The 16964-nt window shown below is 37.2% G+C and overlaps 1 protein-coding gene across 9 annotated transcripts in view; it reads right to left on the bottom strand.

Annotated features, from left to right (window-relative positions):
• Znf568 (zinc finger protein 568) overlaps positions 1–16964 on the bottom strand; it is a 70611-nt gene that overhangs the window by 52427 nt on the left and 1220 nt on the right. For 3 of the 9 annotated variants that reach the window (XM_074058292.1, XM_074058300.1, XM_074058299.1), the window contains exons 2-3: positions 14309–14591; positions 11862–11917 (exon numbers count right to left, since the gene is read on the bottom strand). The exons of 1 other annotated variant lie outside the window; for it this stretch is intronic. In XM_074058292.1, coding sequence (XP_073914393.1) covers positions 11862–11917; positions 14309–14342 — 90 coding nt within the window. In that variant the 5' untranslated portion in view covers positions 14343–14591. The remainder of the gene's footprint in view (positions 1–11861; positions 11918–14308; positions 14592–16964) is intronic. 5 more of the 9 variants (XM_074058293.1, XM_074058294.1, XM_074058298.1 and 2 more) reach the window with 5 other exon arrangements.

Genomic DNA, 16964 nt, shown 5'->3' on the forward strand with positions numbered 1-16964 from the left:
AGGAGGCAGGGTCTTCTAATTAGTAGCCAAGTTAAAGCCTAGGTCAGCTCACCTGAGAGAACCAGCAAAAATGACAACGAAGAAGAGCCCTTCTGGGGCCTGAAGGAACTTCAAAGGCTGGCCTTAAAAACTACCTCTGCCTAAATTTAATTGGATCAGACTAAGGAACAATTTATGCTTAGGGCATTGTAAAAAAATATACACATTATAATGAACTTGTCATTAGCGGAGCTGAAGAATTTGTAGGGATATCAAACACAGCAAACAGCTTAAAAGAGATCAAGGAAAGAGACAAAGAGCTCTGATGAAACCACTGTCATCCTAAAGTGACTTCGTGTCACTTTAGGCACTTCGTTCCAAAGGCTGCACACTACAAGGGGAAAAGATTTCACTAAAATAACCTAGGCAAGTCACAAAGAAAAGGAGGGAAAGGTATCAGTATGTAAGATGCTACAATGTGTAACCTAGACTTTCAGTTTTCAACAACAAAAAAACCACCAACAGACCAGCAAGCAAAAGAGCAGGAAAAAAAAAAAAAGCAGACAACAGAAGATGCCTATGAGCAGGCCCAGATATCAGGTTAACATACCAAAACCTCAAAGCAGCATTACAGATACAGAACTCAAGATCATGATTAAAGAATGTAAAGTATGATAACAATGTCTTGTCAAATTGAGTAGCAGTGAAGAGACAGAAATTATAAAAGAGCTGAACATTATGAATGTATGAAATGGAAAAGTATAAACTCTGTGAACTAACAGAAGAAAAAAAATGAGCAACATTTCTATATTTCACTGTCATTTAAATATAAATTTGATGTACATAAGTCATATAGCAAACAGTAAGAATATACAGTGAAAAATCATTAAAGAAATTAAAATTTTATACTAGAAAATAGCTAATGAAAAACCAACATTAAAGGAAAAACAAATAAAAAACAAGATACAAGGAAAACAGCCATAAACTGAACAATTTTGTAATGGGAGGATGGGGCTAGGAATTAGGATTCCTCTAGAAGAATTCCATTCTAGAGGTGAAGAGGATGAGATATTTTATCTTTTCTGTAAAGTTGTAACAGCACTATGAGCAAGGGAGAGACATTGAGAATTTCACTTGTTTTTACAGTTTAAACTGTAAATAAACATATTTTTCCACTTCTTTATATAGTACCTTGTTTTCTCTTAATGTGGGCAAGTGTTAGGACACAAAGCCAGGCCTTATGGCTGGGGATCTGGTAACAATTACAGTGTTAACATTAATTGTGAATGAAATGAATAAAGCTATAAAAAAGGCAGAGTTTGTCAGACTGGATAGAAAACAATTTCTAACTACATGCTGTCTACTGGAGACAGACTTTTAGTATCAAATATAACAGACCGGTTGAAAGTTCAATGGTGGGAAAAGATGTATCATGTGAACAATTATAAGAAAGCTACAGCGATTATACTATCACATAAAAGTTATAGAAGACATTTAAAAATGAAAAAAGGTCAATCTGGCATAAAGACACAACAATTCTAATGCATATATGTACCTAACAGTATCTCAAAACACACGAAGCACAAACTAACACACTTGAAGGCAGAAACTAGGGACTCAACAATAATAGCTGGAGATTTCAAATACCACATTCAATGTATGTAGCAACTAGACAGATTATCAGTAAGAAAACAAGAGGACATGAGCAACACTGCATACCACCTGAATCTGACTGACATCTGTAGAACAAATTAAACATATCCTTTTTTCCATGGGATCAAATTGAACAATTTGTTTTTGCAGGTCAAATTCTCCAAATGATTTTTTAATTGAATAATTTGTCCCTGCCCATTGGGCCAAATATCTGGAGAGGGAAATATGGGTTTTCGGTGTTATAGATACCAATTGCAAAATTGTTGGCAGTGAGTTTGCCCAGTTTTTGCTGCATATTCTGTAATACGTAGTTCTGTCTGACTCTACTGCTCACTATAATTTACAGGCTTTACATAGTAACGTTCAATCTCTTCTTGGTTTCTAACATGCTCAAATTAATCATAATGATCCAATTTCCTGTCGCCTCTTGGTATACACACACAAAACATGGTGTTCTACTGGAACTTTGTAAAGCAAAGTGGAAGACAATGACAGAGTTTGTGTGGACTCAAGCTCACTGCATTTTCATTTGGAAATAATGCTTTCAGTTTCCATTTACTATATATCAGAACTTCCTGGTTTAAGTTTTAGTTACAAATATCTAGGGACAAATTCGTCAACTGAATGCATCTGAGAGACAAAATGTTCAACTGATCCCTCAAGGGTATACAGAACACTAAAACAGTATTTTAGGCTGTTAAAAAAAAGTCACTCAAAGGGACTGAAAGTATATTCTTTGATCACAATAGATAAAAATTAGGAATTACTAACAAATTTTTGAAATTCAAATATGTAAAAATTAAATAATTTTTAAATTATTTAAAATAATTTAAAAATTTAAATTAAAAATAATTTAAAAATTATTTATTTAATTTAAAAATTAAATAATACTCTTAAATAACCAATGGATAAAAAAATCACAATGGAAATTACAAAGTATTTTGAGATAAATAAAAACAAAGACAACATCTGAAAACTTATTTTCTCCCTTCTAATCTGGATGTCTTTTATTGCATCATCTTGCTTACCTGTCCTGTCCAAACCCTGTACTACAATGCTGATTAGAAGTGTCAAGACTGGACATCTTTGTCTTGCTCCTGACTTGAAAGGAGAACATGCGGTGTTTCACCATGTATTATGATGTGTCTGTTTTCAGACAGCACATTTTGTATGAGAAAAATCTAAGGAATTTACTAGTATTCTATTAGAACTAATACATGACTTCAGCAAGACTGCAGAATAGAAGATTAATATACAAAGGTCAGTAATATTTCCAGATTCTTATAGTGAATATCCAAAAAGGAAATTAAGAAAGTAATACCATTTATGCTCATATCAAAAGAATAAAATACTTAGGAATAAAGTTAACAAAATAATTGTGAAGTTTATATTTTGAGAACTGTATTACCAAAATTTTAAAAGACCTAAATAGACATCTTGTGTTCACAGATTACAAGACTTAATATTGTCAAGATGACAACACCTCCAAATGGGTCTACAAATTTAATACAATCCCTGTTACAATACCAGCTGCTTTTTTTTTTGTAAAAATGTACAAATAGGTCCTAAAATTCCTATAGAAATGTAAACGACCCATAATAGCCAAAAAAATCTTGAAAAGAAACAATGAAGTTTTTTTTTTTTTTAGCATGATTAATTTTTTATATTTATACATTGGACTACTGTTATTACACTTTTTATATCAAAGGAATATAACCTGCCCAGGAAATCTCTGACACTCCGATATTTGAATAGAGTCTATAATGACTTTAGGAAATAAGTAAAGCATAGATCCCTTTCTAGACTATAGAGTGTTGAGGTACTAGGAGAGAAAATACTGAACAGGGACAGTGACTGGTGTGTTGTATACCACAGTTACCAGTGTGACTACAGGGAAAAATGGGAGTGAAGCAGGAGCAGGATTTGTAAGTGGCAGCTCATGTAAAATGTTGTCAATAATATAATTATGTTGGGTTTTATGCTAAAAGAGATAGAGATCCTTGAGAAGATTTGACCAGGGGCTGGGTGCCAGTGGCTCACACCTGTAATCCTAGCAACTCAGAAGGCAGAGATCAGGAGGATCACAGTTCAAAGCCAGTCCAGGCAAACAGTTTGCAAGATCCTATCTTGAAAAAAATCCATCACAAAAAGAGCTGGTGAGAGACTGACAGAGATGGACAAAGGGCCTGTTTATCTCCACTATCTCCACTGCCCATCCAGAGAAGCAACAAAGTTTAAGATTCATACTTCCCAATTTCAAAACTTACTACAAAGCTACAATAATCAAGACAGTGTAGTACTGGCATAAGGATAGCTACAAATGGAGTGTAATTGATATTCTCAAACTAAATCTCACATTTAGAGTCAAATGACTTTGGAAAAGGTTGACAGGACATTTCACCAGTAAAAGAATAGTCCTTTTGACAAATGGTGCTGAGATAGCTTGATAATCTACATGCAAAACAATGAAACTGGATCACTACCCTCAATTCCACATGCAAAAAGTAACTCAAAGACATATATCAAGAGCTAAAAGTATACAATACTCAGAAGAAAACAATGGTAGAAACTGTGACCTTGGATTAGGCAGTTATTTCTTAGATATGATGACCAAAGCATTAGCAACAAAAGAAAATTAAATAAAAATGGCCATTAGAAAAACAAATTATTTTTGTGCCCTTAAGAACATCCAGAAAGTGCACCAATGACTCGAAAATATTTTCAAATCAAATGATGAAACTTGTATTAGAATAAGGAAAAGTCTCTTGCAAAAGATACACAAATGACCAATAAGTACATGAAAAGATACTTAACATCACTGAGCATTAAATACTTGCAAATCAAAATCACAGTGAGATCTACTTCACATCCACAAGGGTGGTCATAATTGAAAGGATATATAACAAATGCTGACAAGGACATGCAGAAACTAGAACCCTCACTCACTGCTGGTGGGAAGGTAAAAATGGTACAAAAGCTGTGGAAAATGTGGGATACCTTAAAGTATTTCATGTGGAGCCAGGCACAGTGGCTCAAGCTTATAACCCTGGCTACTTAGGAGGCTGAGTTCAGGAAGATCACAGTTTGAGGCCAGCCAGGCAAAAAGGTTGTGAGAGCCCCATCTCAACCAGTGACTAGCTGGGCTTGGTGGTACATGCCTGTCAACCCTAGCTGCAAAGGGAAACACAAATAGGAGGATTACATCTAGGATGGAACCAGGCATAAAGTAAGACACTATCTCAAAAAAAAAAAAAAAAGCCAAAACAAAATAAGGGCTGGCAAAGTGGCTGAAGTGGTTGTGCACCTGCTTAGCAAGTACAAGCCCCTGAATTCAATCCCCAGTACCATGATCCAGCAATTCCCTTCCAATGTATAAACCTGAAAAATCTGAATTGGATGTGGTGGTAGATACCTATAATCCCAGCACTCTGGAGGCTGAGGTAGGCATAGGCCAAGTTCAAAGTCAACCTGGGCTCTACCCACCCTCCCCCACAAAAAAAATCTGAGAAAACTGAAAACGTATGAATACATAAAAAGTTGGCATAAATGTTCTAAGCAGCATCAGCCATAAGAGCCAAAATGTGGGAATGACTCAAATGTATGCCTCAAACCAAAGAACAGATAAAAATGCGGTACAGCCTTACAATGGAATACTTAGAAATAAAGTACTGTTACAAGCTATGAAGTGGGGGTGAACACTGAGAACATTACGCTACGTGAAAGAAAGGAGTCACAAGACTACATGATTCCGTTTATATGAAGTGTCAAAAACAGGCAAATCTACAGTTGGGAAGTGATAGCTAATGGGTACAAGGCTTCTTTTTACAGTGATGAAAATGTTCTAACATTAATGGTGATGGCTGTGAACAAAATAAATTCACAGAACCACCAGGTGCTAGTGGCTTATGCCTATAATCCTAGCTACTTGGGAGGCAAGAGATCAGAACAGAGTTTGATGTCAGCCCAGGCAAACAGTTCTCAAAACTTCATGTCAAAAATACCCAACACAAAAAAGTGGCTGGTGGAGTAGTAGAACACTTACCTAGCAAGTGTGAATCCGAGTTCAAACCCCGGCACCAATAAAACCTGCTGAACTGTATAGGTGGGCTAATTTTATGTTATGTAACTTACAGGTCAATAAAGTTTTTTAGGTTATTATACTTCTGCTTAGAGTTTTAAAAATATCAACAAAAATCTCATGGGTGCAAGGTCCTGAGTTCAAACCCACTTCTGGAAGAAAAAAAAAAGATAATGTCATGAGCTGGGGATATAGCTCAGTGGAACAGCACTCATCTAGCATGCATGAGGCCTAGATTCCGTCCCCAACACAGCAAAAATAAGTTAAAAATAATAATCTCATAAGAAATGTTACTGTGCTAAATTGATTATTTAGCGTATCTTCACTCCCTGTCTACAACTAATGTCCCATTTACTAATGAGGCCCTGTCTGAGACATTTATTGAGGCAAAAGGAATGTTGGTTATGTGAGCAATGCCTGAAATGTGCCTACACCCTTTAATCTGACTCATGAACTCCACCACTCGAACAAATGAACAGCTTGCCCCAGTCAGCTGCTGGCCTTTCAGCCAAATCTTACAATGAGTACTTGAAGAGAAGATGTGACCCTACCTTACAACCTAAGCCAACCTGCTGCTGGTCTGCAGCCCAACACAGAGCTGCCCACATAGTTAATCTGTGGACCTCAAGCATGAGAATATGTGTCTGTAGCTCTACACACAGAAGAAGCAAAAAGCCGAAAGGATATCTGATTGATACACATTCAAATTGAAAAAATTTTTGCTACTAAGCTCTTCAAGTGAAGGTGAATTTAGATGTTTTAACTGGCTAACAAAGAGGCTGTAGGATCTGAGAGCATGGGTTCAAATCCTGGCTTCAAAATTTACTATGTAACCTTCACAGCCAGTTCCCTTATCTATAAAGTTGGCAAAAGGCTGATGTACAAACTAAATGAGACAATCATTCACTAAAGGTTTCGGAAGTAGCTACATGGGAATGTAAACTGTTATGAAGGTGAGGAAAAGCAGCAAAAAAGAAACTTTTTCCAGTAGTGCTTAGCAAATTAGTATAAAGACAGCTTTTCTACTAACTTATTAAACCAGCATAGATTTCAGGTGAACAGTAACAACTGCAACCCTGACCAAAATCCCTATAAAACAATGTACAAAATGAATTATAAGTAAATTAAAATTAATCTTTAGCTATACAATGATAAACCAGTGTCTTATAATTGATTATTTTCTAATACGTTAACTCATTTTATACACAACTGTCAAAAATTCCATAATAGTAAGGAATAGGAGTTTGGACCTTTGAAAAACATGTTTAAAACAAGCCATAAATTCACAGTTCATATCACTAAATTTTATTCCTACTCCTATTAAAGAGAACAAAGATTAATGTACCACTAATCCTGTCATTAAGCATTAAGATTTCCAGAGTTCTTGCTGGTACCACAGCACCTATCTCTCCTTTATTTTTTTTGGTGGTACTGGGAGTTCAACTCAGGGCCTTGCACTTGCTTGCTTGGGAGGCACTCTATTGCTTAAGCTACAACCAAAGCCTGATTTACTTTTGGTATTATTCAAATAGGATCTTGAATTTATGTCCTAATGATCTGTCCATCCATCCTTCTATTTACACTTCCTGTGTAGCAGGGATGCTGACAGGCTCAAGCCACTATATCCAGCTTTTATTGGTTGAGATGAGTCTCCTGGACTTTTTTGTCAGCCCCAGCCTCAAACCATGATCCTCCTGATCTCTGCTTCCTGAGAAGCTACAATTGTAGGCATGACCCATGGTGACTGGCCCACTTCCTTTACTTTTAAGATAATCTAATAGAACAAATCTTAAAAAAAAAAAAAAATTACAGTGAGAACATAAAGGTAATTACAGAACAGTGAAAGTAAGAGTTCGGAGGTATTAGGCTGACTGGCAAGGTTTTTTGTTTTTTTTTTTTTAATATTACATAAGCACTAAATAAATGTCTTTTAAAACTGACAGCAAAGTGCACAATATTTTTCATTTTTTTTTGGCTATTTTGCATATTTATGTTTTCAATTTTTAGATGTGGCTTAAATAGACAACCAATACAAATGAAAAATATTTAGAATCTTGAGATTCTGACAAATCTATAGATTAACCAAAAAGAGGGTATCTAAATATGTATTTAAATTTTAGATGTATTAATTTTTTACCCTTTTGGAGTTTTGTTTCTGCTTTATTTTTGAACTGGATGTGGTTTATATGGAGCAATGCTACTGATCTTGATGTATAAATTGAACTCAGGGCCTTGTGCTTGCTAGACAAGTCACTTGAGCCATGCCCCTCAACCCTTTGCCTTTGGTTATTTTTCAAATAGGGTCTCATATTCATGTCCAGGCCACCCTGGATTGCATGTAACCCTCCTATTTACAATTCCCAAATAGCTGGAATTATAGGCCCACACTTTGCTATCCACAGACTTTTGACAATGATTATATGAATTAAGCACAATACATCTGGCACACAGTAAACATTCAATAAAGCTATTATTGTTGTAGAGGGTTTTTCCAACTGTTACGTAGTCTACTCATATGCAAATAAGAGCTGTAATGGAATATATTTACATTCAGAATTCCGGAAAGACTAAGATTGCATAGCTTGGCTGGGTGCCAGGCTCATAACTGTAATCCTAGCCACTCAGGAGGAAGAGACAGGAGAATCTCAGTTTGAAGTCAGCCTGGGCAAATAGTTTTTAAAATCCTATCTTGAAAATATCCATCAAAAAAAAGGCTAGCAGACAGACCCCAAACTCTTAAGTTGATACAAGAAAGAGTAGGAAATACTCTGGAGTTAGTAGGTATAGGTAAGAACTTTCTCAATGAAACCCCAGCAGCACAGCAACTAAGAGATAGCATAGATAAATGGGACCTCATAAAACTAAAAAGCTTCTGTTCATCAAAAGAAATGGTCTCTGAACTGAAGAGAACACCCACAGAGTGGGAGAAAATATTTGCCAATTATACATCAGACAAAGGACTGATAACCAGAATATACAGGGAACTTAAAAAACTAAATTCTCCCAAAACTAATGAACCAATAAAGAAATGGGCATGTGAACTAAACAGAACTTTCTCAAAAGAAGAAATTCAAATGGCCAGAAAACACATGAAAAACTGCTCACCATCTCTAGCAATAAAGGAAATGCAAATTAAAACCACACTAAGATTCCACCTCACCCCTGTTAGAATAGCCATCATCAGCAACACCACCAACAACAGGTGTTGGCGAGGATGCGGGGAAAAAGGAACCCTCTTACACTGTTGGTGGGAATGTAGACTAGTACAACCACTCTGGAAAAAAATTTGGAGGCTACTTAAAAAGCTGGACATCGATCTACCATTTGATCCAGCAATACCACTCTTGGGGATATACCCAAAAGACTGTTACTCCAGAGGCACCTGCACATCCATGTTTATTGCGGCACTATTCACAATAGCCAAGTTATGGAAACAGCCAAGATGCCCCAGCACTGACGAATGGATTAAGAAAATGTGGTATCTATACACAATGGAATTTTATGCAGCCATGAAGAAGAACGAAATGTTATCATTCGCTGGTAAATGGATGGAATTGGAGAACATCATTCTGAGTGAGGTTAGCCTGGCTCAAAAGACCAAAAATCGTATGTTCTCCCTCATATGTGGACATTAGATCAAGGGCAAACACAACAAGGGGATTGGACTATGAGCACATGATAAAAGCGAGAGCACACAAGGGAGGGGTGAGGATAGGTAAGACACCTAAAAAACTAGCTAGCATTTGTTGCCCTTAATGCAGAGAAACTAAAGCAGATACCTTAAAGCAACTGAGGCCAATAGGAAAAGGGGACCAGGAACTAGAGAAAAGGTTAGATTAAAAAGAATTAACCTAGAAGGTAACACCCATGCACAGGAAATCAATGTGAGTCAATGCCCTGTATAGCTATCCTTATCTCAACCAGCAAAACCCCTTGTTCCTTCCTATTATTGCTTATACTCTCTCTACAACAAAATTAGAGATAAGGGCAAAATAGTTTCTGCTGGGTATTGAGGGGGGGAGCGGGAGGGGGTGGAGTGGGTGGTAAGGGAGGGGGTGGGGGCAGGGGGGAGAAATAAACCAAGCCTTGTATGCACATAGGAATAATAAAAGAAAAATGAAAAAAAAAATGCAAATTTTCAGGCAAAAAAAAAAAAAAAAAGGCTAGCAGAGTGGCTCAAGTGGTAGCACACCTGTCCAGTAGGCATGAATTCCTGAGTTCAAACCCCAGTACCACCAAAAAAACCAAAAACAAAAACAAAAAAAACCCCAAAACAAAACAAAAAAAAATTGCATAATCTAGAATGCAGACCATTTCTGTTTGATAACCAAAGCCAAAATACCTGACTCTGGTATATAGAAAGAAATATGTAATTTTTTTAACAGTTCAGTGTTGTATTTGTAGATCACAACTCCCAACATGATTTATAGCTTTTTTTCCTGTTTAAAAAAAACTGCATACATGCACCAATAATTCAAAATTCTTTCATAAAAGATGGTCATTATTCGCCAATTCAAAATATACCTAACAAATGCATCTGCTAATCTGAACTGTCTATTTCTTTGTGACATCACTGTTATTATTACTATCCTGCTCTTTTGTGATGCAGGGGACCAAAACCAGGGCTACATGCATGCTAGGCAAGCCCTCTACCACTGAACTATATACTCTCCGCCCTGTACGGTATTTAAATATGCTGCCCATCCACATTTCTGCCAATTGCTTCTTTATTTTCTTCATCTAATTTTCTATTTTCTTAGTTACTGGCTTTTAGTGTATTTTTGCTGTATGTATTATAAAAAAACAGTTTCTAGCTTTGCCCTTTAACATTGTTTATGGTGGTTTTATTGAAGGAAAAAAATAAGTTTATGAATTCAAACCAGGCAATCTTCTCTTTCATCTGGATTACATGTTAATCAAGAAAGGAATAAATGAATACAATCAACACCTCCCAAAAAAACCTCGGGTAAGAAAGATTATATAGCCAACGACCAACAATACCTATCATTTCTGGAGCCCTTATTAAATGCATTTAAACCTCCCAACATTTTTATGGGATAATTTCCATTAGTATCTCCATTTACAGAAGACGCAACTAAGGCAAGAAGAGATTAAGAAACTTGCCCCAGTTGTGCACTTTGTATGTCACTAAAGCCAAGATTTGAACATAAATCTGTTTAGAGCTGGAGAACCACTACACCAATGGGAGAAATAACCAACTAAGCCATATGACCATAGGTCAAAAGAAGCATGTATATATTTCATAATGGGAAAGATACTAGCTGAAGAAACAGTGGTAGTAAAATGGAAAAATGTTCAAAATACAGAAGTGCGAGCAGCTTCAGAAAGAGAAAAAGAATCAAGAGCAGAGGAGAAGAGGTAATGTTGTAAGCTAATAAAAGACACTGTGTCTTCTAAGATAGGGGAAGCTCTAGATACCATAACATAAAGACTCTGCCACAGAATATTAATTTAATTTACTTCTGCTTTATGAAAAGCTCAAAATGAAGAAATATGTAAGTAGATTATTTGACACATAACTGTTGTTTATTCTTCTAGGTAATTTTCTTTTTTGTAGTACCAGGGCTTAAACTCAGGGCTGACACCTTGAGCCATTCCACCAGCCCTTTTTTGTGATGGGTGTTTTTAAGATAGGGTCTCAAAAACTACTTGTCCAGGCAGACTTTGAACTGCAATCCTCCTGATCTCTGCCTCCTGAGTCACTAGGCTTACAAGTGTGAGCCACCAGCGCCTGGCCCAAGGTACACTTTTAAAAACTGAGCTCAAAATTTTAAAAATCATGGAATTACTTCAGAATACCTTTTGGATTAGGTGCCAATGGACAGCCTTTTCTTTCCATAAATAATTTTGTTCTTTTTCTCACAAACAGTGCAAATTATGGTATAGACTTTTATGTCCCAGTTTAACTCTTCAGATCAATTCAATTTGAGCCCAACTTGAATTATTTTGTACGTACTTATTTTTTTATAGTCATATCCCATTCTTCCCCTGGTTCTGATTTTTCTACCTGTACTTTTCCCTCACTTATATTAATTGATTTAATTTTTTAAACCTTAGTGGTAAGTTATAGTAACTGAATATAACTATACTGCAAAACAATGCAGCAAATAAATACATGCTTAAAACATACAAGAGACCTAGCTGTATCCTCTTCCTTGGAAAGTGCAGAGTCCCGAGAACGCCAAACTGAGGAAAGAAACAAAACACATTTGTGTCAGAGTTCTGGACAAAGGAATATGGAAGTCTTCAGAACTAGGCAGATACAATATTCACTACGAATGAGAAATGTTAAGCATCCTATCAAAGCTATAGAGATACTTACATGTATATGGACAACTAGTTTAGTCACACAGGGTCTGATAAAGATCTCTGACAACCAAGTATAGGCTGTCAAATGAACCTATAGGCAGTATAGCATTTCCTTGGGATCTTACCATTTTATTCCCAGCAGGAAATTAATCTTAAGTATATAATAAATACCACACTGATTTAAACATTAGGAGATCCTTTCAATTGATATTCAAACCATAAAGGATTTGGGGAAAATAATCTTAATTAAATTAAAGACTGGGAACAGGCATTGTGGAACACCCATGTAATGGGTTGAAATGCCATCCTAATTTTGATGTTACTTTGTAATAATTTATGTTTTTTAACCCTAAAAAATTTAGGGTCTTCTGATTAAAAATGGAAAACTGAATACTTCTACTTATTTCTCCTGTCTCCTAAACCCAATCAAATGTTAGTAAAGGAACAAAGGGAGCTAAAACTCACAGAGAAAACAGAAAACTTCAAAAGAGATTATTAATGAAATAAAGTACGGGGATCTAGAGAGAAGAAGGAAGAGAGAAGGTTGAGGGGAAGGTGGGAAAGCCATGGCAGCACCCTAGAAAAGCTCAGAAGTTGAGGTGTGAGGTATTTCTGCAGAAAGGAGTTTGGGAACAGGGCTGAAAAACAGGGAACTGAATGTAAGCTTTTTTGGGGGGGTTGTTTTTAAATAAAAAGGTGCTAAAAACCACCTGATATTTTTATTTTTCACCCTACACACCATAGTGACATTTCCTCTAAAAAATTAGAGGTATCTTTTCTCTCCAGATACAATGAATGGGACAGGCTCTGGATTTCAACACTACCAGATCCAGATAAAGGTGGGTCTGAAGCAATGTAAAAAAAAGTAAAAGTTCTCACATTGAAAAATGAGTTCTTCTGCCTCTACTTCTTTCTCTTGTTTACCTCCTAAAAAGCAGGAGTTCTTGCTTATATTCTGCAAGCAAATCTTAAACTTCCACTGGGGAAAGTGACTGACCCAAAAGAAAATGCTTATAGATCCTGACATTTGATCAGAACCATATCAGAAGGAAGGACAAGAAGAAAAGTGTATTGGAGTGGGGGTGATATGGTGGAAGGGGTCAGGTAGTTAAGAGAGTTAAAACCTTATGTACATTGTAGGAAATACTAAAAAGTGAGAAATGAAGCTGGGCACCTGTGACTCACATGTGTAATGCTAGCTACTTGAAAGGCTGAGATTAGGAGGATTGTTGTTTGAGGCCAGCTGTGAAAACAGTTCACAAAACCCCATTCTAAAATAACCAGAGGAAAATGGACTTGGCTGTGTGGCTCAAGTGGTAATTCTTCTTTGCAAGCATGATATCCAGAGTTCAAATCCCAGTACCACCAGGAAAAAAAAAAAGTGAGAAACCAAGCATTAGCTGTACTGAGGATGTTATTCAGAAAAATGGACATGAATATTCAGACTAAAATGTTCAAAGCAGTTGGCTTAGGATTGGGAACAGAGATGAGGACTGAAAGACCAGGAAAGCTTGTTTATAGTCCTAAAGCCAGGTTAAAAACGTACGCTGAGCACATGCCTGGAATCACAGCTCTGTGGTGGGAAGCAGCAGGACTATGAGCTCAAGGCCAGTCAGGACAAAGTTAGCATGAGACTCTATCTCAAAACCAAAACATTAAAAAAAGGCCGAGAGCACGTCTAAGCGGCAGAGTACCTGCTTCACGCGCACAAGCCCTGGATTCATTCCCTAGTACCACCCGCACAAACAAAATTAAATGCACCCTGTAAGAAAAAGAGAAATTACATTTACATTTGTTTTTGGCAGTATTGGGGTTTGAACTCAGGGCTTCACACTAGCTAGCCAGGCACTCTACCATTTCAGTCATGCTCCCCAGTCTTTCCTGCTTTAATCATTTTTTAATGTAGGGGCTCATGTTTATTCCCAAGTCAGCCTGGACCAAGATTCTACTATTTATGCTTCCCGCATAGCTGGGATGACAGGTGTGCACTGCTACACCCAGCTTTTATTGGTGAAATGGGGTCTTGCAAACTTTTTGCTCAGGCTGGCCTCAAACTGTGATCCTCCGGATCTCTGCTTCCCAAGTAGCTAGGATTACAGGTATGAGCCACCACATACAGCTAAAAATTTGTTTTAAAAATTCCTAACAGTCAATAACACTTGTGTGAGCTTTCTTAGCAGTAGTAAATTTCCTAACTTTTTTACACTATCCCTGAACATACAGTCTTTCTCAAGAACCTAAAATCTGCCCATCTCTGGGACATCTCACCTCTCCTTTCCATCATCTGGGTCAAACGCTCCATTGTCACACAGCTATTGCTGATTTCTGAAGATGTGAGATGTCATTGAGATCGTTCCTGCTCTGGGCAGGATGGTCAAGATAGTCTGTAGGTCCAGCACCTCCAGCATCCACTCTTTTCCAGGACTCTCCAGTTTCTGGGACAGGTCTCAGGTCAGAAGGTCTCCTTCCATGACAGATACCTCTGTTCCTCAGGTTTGTTTCTAATCAAACCACAGATCTGTCTTATCCTTGTGGAAGCAGGACCTGTGGGCTTAGGACATAAATCCAATTTACCTGATGTCTTCTCACAGGCTCCCTGTGATAATTTGCCTCTAAGATAATTCACAATGATCCATGTTTTCTGATATCTTATGGACACCTCTCCTACACTGAATAGGGTTGACCTATATAAACAACAGGATGCAGCAGAAGTGATGGTATGTGACTTCCAAGGTTAGGTCATGAAAGACATGGGTGTTTCTTCTTGCAATTTTTAGATCATGTATTTTGAGTGAAGCCAGCTGTCACACCATGAAGACACTCACACGACCCTAGGAAGAGGCATCCTGCCAACAGCTAATACTAACTCGATAGCCGTCTTGGAAACAAATCCTCCAGCCTAGTCCAGCCTTCTGAAGACAACAATCCTGCTGACACTGTGACTCTTAACTGTGAGACATGTGAACCAAAATAACCAGCAAAGTCACACTCCATAGAAACCTCAGCTAACAAACATTTATTGCTGTTCAAGCCACTACATTTCCAGATAATTTGCCAGATAACTAATTAGATAACTAATAGTAACAGTCCCCAAGCTTATTTTCCTTGTCTGTAATTTAGTCTGCTAAGCTACTTCTGATGCAGAGACTAAAAATCAGAAGGAAAACAAAAAATTTGATAAAGTTGAGTTAAAAAAAAACCTGAGATTTTTAGAAACCCTACATTTGACATAAAACAGAGTTGCATTAAGAGTCCTGCTATACCATTCTCTGAGTTATCCTGGGAACTGAGGTAAAGGAAAGTTGCAATTTGGAATGAAAATTATAACCATGCTACATTGGAAGCAGAGGCAGGAGGATCACAGTCTGAGGCTGGCCCAGGCATAAAAACCCCACAAGACTGTATTTGAAAAATAACCTACAGCAAAAATGGTTGGTGGTATGGTCCAAGTGGTAGAGTACTTGCCTAGGAAGTGCAAGACCCTGAGTTCAAACCCCAGTATCACCCTCCCGTCTCCCCAAACCCTCCAAGTGCTGATAAAATGGCAGCCACTGTGGAAAACAGTATGGCAGTCAAAAACTTTAAAACAGAATTAATATATGATCCAGCAATTATTGTGAGTATATCCCTAAAATAAAAGCAGGCACTCAGATAATTGCAAAACCGTATTTATAGCAGCATCACTTTCAGTAGTTAAATGGTAAAAGTAATCTGATGGATGAATGTATAAAAAACGTTTATCCATACACAACAAACATAATAAAAAGAAATAAAGTCTGACACACACTAATAAATGTTAAGGACCTATGCAAAGTTAAACCAGTCACAAAAGGACAAATATGATATGGTTCTGCTTATATGAGGCACCTAAAGTTGTCAAACTCCTAGAGACAGAAAGTACAGTAGTGGCTACAGGGGCAAAAGGAAAGGAGGGTAGCAAGTTTCTCTTTTGCAAGATGAAAAGAGTTCTATGGATGGATAGTGGAGTAACCATTCAAAGAATGACAACATGAATGTACTCAATGTCACTGAACTGTACAACTAAACATCAAAATGACCATCATTTAAAAAATACGTAAATGTGTATGTGTATAGAACTCCACATTTGAGGATTTAACAAGTTTATTTAATTCACAGTTTTCTGAGATAGTCTCACTATGTAGCTCAAGCTGTCCTTGAACTCAAGATTCTCCTGCCTCAGCCTCCCAAGTGGTAAAACTACAGTTGTATGCCACCATGCTTAGCTTGGGGATTTTAAAGTAGAAGAAAGTTATATATCATATGCAATAACAAAATCTGAAAAGCAGTATTGCAGAAAAGAGAACTTGGACTACAAGGCATTTATCAGAATTAAGAAGCACATTTCTTCAATTTGCTTCCCCCCCACCCCCCGTTTTGGTTTGGTAGTGCTGGAGATCAAACCCAGAGCCTTGCACATGCTAGGCAAAGATTCCACCACTGAGCTACAATCTCAGGGCAAGCAGCACACTTCTTAATGTGTTAGATTGGAGTCTTGTTCCCAATTGCTCACTCCCTCTATCAGGATTATACATTCATATTGCCATGTAACTTTGCCTTGCCCTCCAACTGTGGGTTGTTAATGGATGTTAAGCTTATCCACGTGCTTTTTCTTTGACAAGCATTAGTATATTTGGAAGCACAGATTTGGGGGATGTTTGCAAATCTGTATTGCCCCCGGATGATCCACCATGGAAAAAAAATGCCTTGGTAACCACTGTCATTTAAACCTCGTGAGGGGAGCAAACCTGAGGGGGAATAAACAGTAGAAATGGTTCTGGGAATGTAAAAGTAACAAATTGCAGACTTTGTTTTAGATAAAGAAGACAGGAAGGCATCCTAAAAGCAATCATCTAAAAAGGTAAAATATAAACCTCTTAAGGAAGATGGCAGAGTAGTCATAAAA

The sequence above is a fragment of the Castor canadensis genome, chromosome 16, assembly GCF_047511655.1.
Source record: "Castor canadensis chromosome 16, mCasCan1.hap1v2, whole genome shotgun sequence".
Classification (NCBI taxonomy): domain Eukaryota; kingdom Metazoa; phylum Chordata; class Mammalia; order Rodentia; family Castoridae; genus Castor; species Castor canadensis.